At 33.6% G+C, this 8252-nt stretch overlaps 1 protein-coding gene across 1 annotated transcript; it reads right to left on the reverse strand.

The window, feature by feature from the left end:
• Positions 1-761: 761 nt before the first annotated feature.
• Positions 762-3611, reverse strand: LOC147410957 (receptor-like protein EIX1). The gene has a single exon (XM_086429651.1). It carries the CDS (start codon positions 3609-3611, stop codon positions 762-764), a length of 2850 nt encoding a protein of 949 aa, XP_086285777.1.
• Positions 3612-8252: the final 4641 nt, after the last annotated feature.

Raw genomic sequence — 8252 nt, forward strand, 5'->3', positions numbered from 1 at the left:
GCCTACTTTTTTATTATAAATCCAGAATAATAATTTTTTTTTATAGTATAAAATCCAGAAAAAACGACAGCCATAAACAGTCGTATTTTGGAACTAAGTCAATTTTAATGACTGTTAACAACAGTCGTTGTTGCTGACTGCTCATGACAGTCATTTATTAAAGACGACTCTGTTAAAACGACTGTTGCTGTGACGTTTTCAGCAGTCGTTTTTTTTACATAGTGATTTTTCTGATAGTAGATATTAACAAGTGCTTCTCACGTGCAATCTGTCAGCATTGAGTACGTAATCATAATCGTATAAATAAATCACACATTTCATCCCAATTAATTATGAGCATTTCATCAGGTACTATAGGATCTGGAGTTTTAATATGAAACCAATCATATAGTCAAAACTTACAATAAAAACTGACCACCTTACAATATCTCATATCTCATTTGATCATCTCATGATCATATCCACCTAGTTACCCATCATGTAAAGTAAGTTAAAATGTGTTATTGGACCAAGAAGTGATGAATAGCTTTAGAATTTATCGTTAAAAAAAAAAATTTGTTTTATTACTAGAGTTTGAAGTGCACTTGGGATTTTTTTTCCCTTAATTTGACTATAAGACACTTAAAGATAATTATTTTCAAAGCAATAACATCCTTACATTATTCAAAAGAAATTACGGAATAGAGATATAAAAATTACAAATACAAGCAAAGCATAAATTATAAGTTCTCTAGAATTCTACCCAAATTATTTATCCGCTACTAAAATAGAGTACAAACTTTGTCCTTCACATCCTCGATAACTCGAAAATAAGTGACTCTCCAAGTCTTCTTGTATATCAAAACACCAAACACACCCCAAAAGCCCACCATGACTCCTAATGCCATACTTAAATAAAAGCTTTCCATTTCAATCCCAAGGTCATCTTTACCTTCTTGTACACCATCATCATCATTAGAATCTTGAGGTGCTTCACCTCGTTTGTAGTACTCCGTGAGTGGAGGTCCATAAAGTCCTTGGTTCCCGTCATAGCTGGCCTTACTGAAGCTTTGAAGCTGAGTGCTCGTAGGAATTTTTCCTGATAAGTTGTTGTATGACAAATTCAAGTGCTCCAAAAAATGCAAACTGGCCATGCTTTGTGGAATGACTCCTGACAGTTTGTTTACTGAGAAATCAAGGGATTCCAGTGAATCCATGATGCCTATTTTCTCAGGGATTTTCCCTATAAGACAATTCTCAAACAAGTTCAAAGATATCAACCCCAACAAATTTGTTAGCTCTTCAGGAATCTCTCCAGACAAACTATTATTTGAAAGGTCCATGCTTGTTACAAGTCTAAGAGTGTTGCTATATTCAAGCAACATTCCTTTCATCATCAACGATGCTTTCTCAACATGTGATCTGGAGACAATAAATGGCCTACTTGAGTTTTGCTTGGTGGCCATAGCACTTAGATTGTTGAAACATCGAGGAATGGTTCCCGATAGATTGTTATGTGCAAGGTCCAATATTTGAAGATAAATGAGATAACAGAGTTCTAAAGGAATACCACCACTGAACTTATTTGAACGAAGGCTTAATACCAAAAGATTTGGTAAGCTTTTCCCCATCCATCTTGGTATGACTCCAGAGAATCCATTTTTGTTGAGGTCAATAATCAGCAAATCTGTACAATTTTTTAAGTAAAAAGGCAGTTCTCCAGAGAGATTATTGTTGCTCAGGTGCAATGAATAGAGTTGAAGTAGAGAGCCCATGGAGCTTGGAACATTTCCTCTTAAATTGTTGGTCCCCAAATTTATGTATGACAGATATGGCCAATACATCCAACAATCGGGAATGTCTCCCGATAGATGATTTTCCGAGAGATCAAGAAGTGTCAACTGATTGCTGTTGTTCCTTGAATTGCATAGTAAATCAAAAATAGGTCCGGAAAGTGAATTGTTAGAAAGATCCAATTCACTTATGTTTGGAGAGAGTCGAGGTAGTGGACCCTCAAAGGAGTTGGATTGCAAGTAGACAACAGAATCAAACTTCAAAAACTTCGGCAATTCCCCCTTGATGTGGTTATGGGAGAGATTTAGATAGGAAAATTGGGAAGACAAATTCCAAAACCATGTGGGAATGATATCTGAAATTCCCGAGCTAGATAAATCTAGTTCATAAAGATCCTTTTGTGTACGAAGCCATGCTGGAAATTGGTGGGTTGCTAATTTGACAGATCCCAAATGTAGAGAGTTGAGTTGAAAAGGAGGAATCCAATCGGAGCTCACATTTAAAACCAATGAGGTTGAATCCATATCTAGAAATCCTAATCTAGTGAGATTAGAAAAGTGAATTTCAGACACAACACCTTCAAATGAATTTCTAGAGAGACTCAAAGAAATTAATTTTGAAAGACATCCAATACTCTCCGGAATAGGACCAGAAAATGAATTATTACTAAGATCTAAAAACTCCAAATTAGTTGGTAAAAATCTGGATAACTTACCATTTAATTTGTTTCCTCCCAAACTTAATGTCCGCAAATTGCAAAGATGTTCGATGGTTCTTGGTATCTCGCCTTCAAAGTTACAAGAATCTAGGTAGAGTTCTTTTATTGAGGTGAGGTTACCTATAGCATCCGAGATTGTACCTTTAAGATCATTGTAGCTAAGATCGAGGAATACAAGACTGTTAAAGTTATACAACCAATTAGGTATATCCGTGGACTTAAAATTGTTATCAGAAAGGCTAAGAGATTTAATGTTGGTCAAGTTTTGAAGTGCCTCAGGTAATGGACCCAGAAACCCATTGAGGCCAATATGGAGAGATGTAAGACCACTGAGACTAAATAACCAATTTGGTATTGAAGGACCCAAATTGTTTTCCGAAAGATCAAGGACAGCAAGAGAAGTAAAATTCACATATGGAAGAGAAGGAAAGTCATTGATGAGAAAACAGAATCTAAGGTGTAACTCTGATAAAGAAGGGAGCATATTAATTACCTGCAGCCAATGATCAGATGCCTTGATGAGGTTTACATAACTCATATCGAGGTATCGCAGAGAAGAAAGATGAGAAAGCCATTCAAGATCCTCAGCAACTAATCCAAAATTATATCCCAAATCAAGGTAACGCAAACTTGATAGATTTCCAAGTTGATGGGGAACTGTGCCACCAAAACCGGTGTGAGAGAGGTTTAGATATATCAGATTCTGGATCGATCCGAGGAAAGATGGAATGGGAATTCCTTCAAAATGATTGAAGCTCAAGTCCAAGTAATTCAGATGTTTCAACTCCAAAAGAGAAGGACTTAGCTCACCACCCAGCCATGATAGGAACGGCAAGTCGTAACTCGTGATGTGTAGGCCAAGAACATGATGGGTGGTGTTGTGACAACGTACACCTTTCCATGTTTTACAACAATCTTGAGAAGAAGACCAAGAGGAGAGCAGATTTGAAGGATCTTTGAGAGATTGTTTGAAGGTGAGCAGAGCTTGTCTCTCTGTTTGTATGCAAAGCACATCTGAATATGAATATGAAGATGAATTTGAAGAGAAAGTGAAATTGATGGTGTTGGCAATGGAGAGAAGCCCAAGCAGAAGAACAACAAGCAGTATGGATTTCTCCATCATCAATTGAATAACTATTACTATTACTATTACTATTAGAGAGAGAGATGAGAATGTCAATACATAGGCCAAGTATTTATATACATTTGAGGCGGTTCAACCATTAATTATACTTATGAGAACCGACGGTTCTTAGAATGAACCGGACTGAAAAATATTAAAACTCCTCCGGTTGGATCGTCAGTCTGGTGCGCTTTGGTTTTTAAAACACGGGTTTCGTATACGTCTTTTTTTGGATGCTTGATGATCATAGTTTTTTGAAATATGTATATTATAAGTTTAATTTTATTAATATTTTAATCTACGGTATATCTTATTTTCCTGTATAAAAATATTTTAAATTTAGATTAATTCTTATATGTATTTTATTTATGCATAGCTTATAATTTTTTTACATTATCTTTTTTTTACATATAGCTTGCTTGTATACTTGAATTACATATAAGGAAACCAACTAAAACTTGAATTAGTAAACTAAGAAACGAATTCTCTCTTCCTTGCCCTATGAACTGAGATCTTTCTAGATTGGCGATTATTGTATATACCTTTGTGGTATCTCACGAAGACCTATCTCACTACGTGAAAATTGGAAAATTCGACAGAAAAAATTGATGGGCCAAAACCCATGAATTTTGACGGTCTAAGACTGTTGAAATTCTTGATGTTCCCCGATTTGACGGCTTAAAACTGTAAAATTTCTCCCATCCTTCATTAATTTGATAGTTTCGGCTCGTCGAAAATAAAAATTTGACAATGAAAAATTCAACCTCTTGGTCCGTCGAATTTTATGAAATTTGATAGCCCAAAGTTGATGAATTTTATGAAATTTTTGGGTTTTTTTCACATTGTGTCTATCTATTTAAATTATCACAATTCGGAAGCAAATTATCAGAAGAAGGAAAATGTGGGTTGTGATTCTCCATCAACATGACCATTGAGATATTAGGGATTTCTGAGAAAAATGTATGCTTCAAAAATAGTATATTAATCCCTAGAAGATTGAAATATATCCCTAACTAGGAAACATGGGTTTTTCCTCAAATCTGAATAGTTATGATAAGAAAGAGCCTCAACCATGGATTGTGGCCACAAAAGTCCTCAGAATCTTTCTAGTTTTTCATATTGACTCCTATATTTTTAATCTTTTATCATTATCATGAGTTCAATAGATTTAAACGTAACCATTACGTGTTGAAGCCGGTAACCTTTATAGAATGGTACCCCCTTTTCTTCCATAAGTCTGGGACCCATCAACAATTTGATAATTAAAGCTGATGTAACGCATTTGAGGTCCATCATTTGAAGGAACAGTTGGGGTAATCCAAATTCCAAAACAATATCGTAAGGTTCAATTTTAGATTTCTCGATTTTAGGGGTATTCAAGTAAATTCTCAAGAGTTTTCATGGTAGATATATGATAACTCCAATTTAACGATATTTGACAGCAAAATAAATACAACAAAGCGGGAAAAATGATTTTCCATGTATATGATATTTGTCTCTTGCCCCCCACCCCCCGGGGCTCCAAAAAAAAAAAAATTTTGATTTGTCACACAACACCAAATAAATTTGGATCTCATAAAGATTAAAACTAAAGTGACCTTAAAGATTGACCTCATTTTGCACTTTGCTTATGTGGAGGTGTGTATGTATTGTAGGCGCTTTCCACTAATATCTCAATGAAAAGTATCTATGGTTTGAAACATCTCCACATCATCAAAGTGTGTAATGAGGTCAATCTTTGAGGTCACTTCAGCATAACTGTCCCATAAATCCATCATTTTTATCTTTAAACTTGATATAGGGAAGGTCATTTGGTAAAAACCAGTAAAATTATAATCACCAACCCTATAATCATGGTTTTTAGTTTGCAAAACTAGAAAATATCCTTTCTTTTATTTTATAATTTTTAAAAATCCTTTAATCATGATTTTAAATTACAAATATACCCTTTGGATAAATGTACGTTTTCTCATATTATCTTCAAAATTATTATTTTTAAATAAAAGAATAAACACTTTCCTCACTAACTTAGTAAGATTTCAAATGTTACTAAAGGTCATTGAGCTCAAATGGATTACCAAATTGGCAATCCAACACCATAGCCCTCGTGATTCCATGTAAAAATTCATATATGAAAGAGGAATTCACAATTTTTTATTTTATTTTGGACTTAATCAAAGGTTTTGAAAATTGACGGCTTTTAAAATTTAACGATGAAAAATAACCTTTGAATTTTTTTTTTATTCTTTAAAATTTCTATATATATATATATATATGAGTCAGGTTTGGCAACCAACGTTAAGGAGCCAACATGGAGCCAACACGTTTGTCCTATGTAGCTTAAAAGTTTCGGATTAAACTAATTTTTGGTGAGGATGATCTCTATGGTGAGGAGATCATCCTCATCAAAACTCAGCCGAATTTGAAACTTCTAAGTCCATCAAAAGTAAGTTTAAAATTGTGAATTATCCATTTTTTACCAAAAATTTGTAAACCACTTCTAATGGATTTAGAAATTTCAGATTCGTCTGATTTTTGGTGAGGATGATCTCCTCACCATAGAGATCATCCTCACTATAATAAAATAAAATAAAAATAATTGAATCTGAAACTTTTAAGCCACATAGGACAAATGTGTAGCTCCCTAACGTTGGTTGCCAAACGCCTCACTATATATATAAATAATGGTACTTCAAAATATGGGTTAAAAGTTTTGGATTGAGCTGATTTTTTTGTGAGCATGGTCTCTATGATAAGAAGATCATCCTCACAAAATATTAGTTCAATCTAAAATTTATAAGTCCATCAAAAGCGGTTTTAAAATTATTGATAAAAAATCGACGGTCTACATTCTACATCACTTTTGATGGGGGTTAGATGTTTAAGATTGGACTGATTTTTTTTTTTTTTTTAGGATGATCTTCTCATCATAGAGATCATCCTCACAAAAAATCAGCTCAATCTAAAATTTCTAACCCATATTTTGAAATTTTGTTATTATTACATTGTTTTTACATATGTCCCTTGATCCGTTCTATATATATATATATATATATATATGGGAAATGTTCAGCACCCTAAGTTTTACCACACACTTTAACAAACGTTTTTTGTCCTACATGGGTTAGAAGTTTTGGAATGAGCTGATTTTTGGTGAGGATGATCTCTATGATTAGAAGATCATCCTCCCCAAAAATCAGCCCATTCCGAAATGTTTAACCCCATGTTTACACGTTGAAAAATCGTGGACCGTCCATTTTTTGTAAATCAATTTTGATGGGGTTAGAAGTTTTGGAATGAGCTGATTTTTGGTGAGGATGATCTCCTCACCATAGAGATCATCCTCACCAAAAATCAGCTCATTCCGAAACTTCTAACCCATGTAAGACAAAACGCGTTTGTTAAAGTGTGTGGTAAAACTAAGGGTGCTGAACGGGACCCTATATATATATATATATATTTTTTTAAAGGTAAGTTCATATAACTTTGTAGAAAAATTCTCAAAAATATGAGTCTTTCTAATTTTTCACATTGACTTCTAACTTTTTCTTCTCCTATTACTAATATGAATTCAATTGATTTAACATAATCATCGCATGTTGAAGAAGATAGTAGCCATATTATTTATACCCTTTTTTTTCCATTTGGAGGAACGACTAGAGTAATCTTAGGGGTGAGAACAAAATTCCATCTTTTTCTCTACATGATGTGTATATTTTGGTAAGCAAGTTGCAAGTCTTTTTGGTCTTTTTGTCGTATCTATCTTCCTTTTTTTTTCATTTTTCTATTTCGTAGTCATCACGACTTGCATGTTGAAGATGGTAACCTAGGTGGAAATTGTACCCATTTTTTTTCCATACAATATGGACCCATCATTTGAAGTAACAGTTGGGAGTGATTGTTTTTTCTCACAAACAAACTCTGTTTTGACATGTGGCACATATGACACAAGCAATAATAAAAGAAATTTTCTCTCTTGCCCATAGTTAAAAATCGAAATTTCCTAATAATATCATCTTGTTACATTCAAAAATATGATCTACTACAAAAGTGTTGTGGATTATGAAATTCAAAGAATTTTAAAACAAAAAAAAATATTAAATAATTAAAAAAGTTATTTTTTACCATTATATTTTAATTTTAAATTTGAGTGCTAGGTAGCCGTCAATTTTCAACACCATTGATCAAACTCGAAAAAATTTGTTTTTTTTTTTTTTACCATGAAACCTATAAGGTTGTGGTGTTTGATTGCCAATATGATAATCCATGTGAATCCCACAATACATTTTAAGATTTGAAATCTAAAAATAAAGATTTCTAGACAATGGACGTGTAGGCAAGAGAGAGAAATCTCCTTCTTATTACTTATGTTATCAACGCCACATGTCAAAATAGTGATGGCCTGTAAGCAAATTTGCTCACAATGCTATGAGCTAATAATCACTACTGAGGTAATTCAAAATCCAAACTCTAGGGTCGAAATACTAATAAAAGACTAAAGCCCTCTTTGAAATACTGTAAAACTAAAACCCTCTTCGTAGGGTTTAAAACGGGTCGGATACGGTCCCAACATGAGTATGTCCATTTCCATATCCGAATTTTTTTAAACCCCTTCAAAGTTGAACTTGGGAGTTTTTG

Source organism: Akebia trifoliata, chromosome 1 (genome assembly GCF_017979445.1).
Source record: "Akebia trifoliata isolate Shusen 1 chromosome 1, ASM1797944v1, whole genome shotgun sequence".
In the NCBI taxonomy this organism is placed as follows: Eukaryota; Viridiplantae; Streptophyta; class Magnoliopsida; order Ranunculales; family Lardizabalaceae; genus Akebia; species Akebia trifoliata.

Coding starts and splice junctions, on each gene's coding strand:
- LOC147410957 (XM_086429651.1), bottom strand. CDS start 3,611: ATGGAGAAATCCATACTGCTTGTTGTTCTTCTGCTTGGGCTTCTCTCC.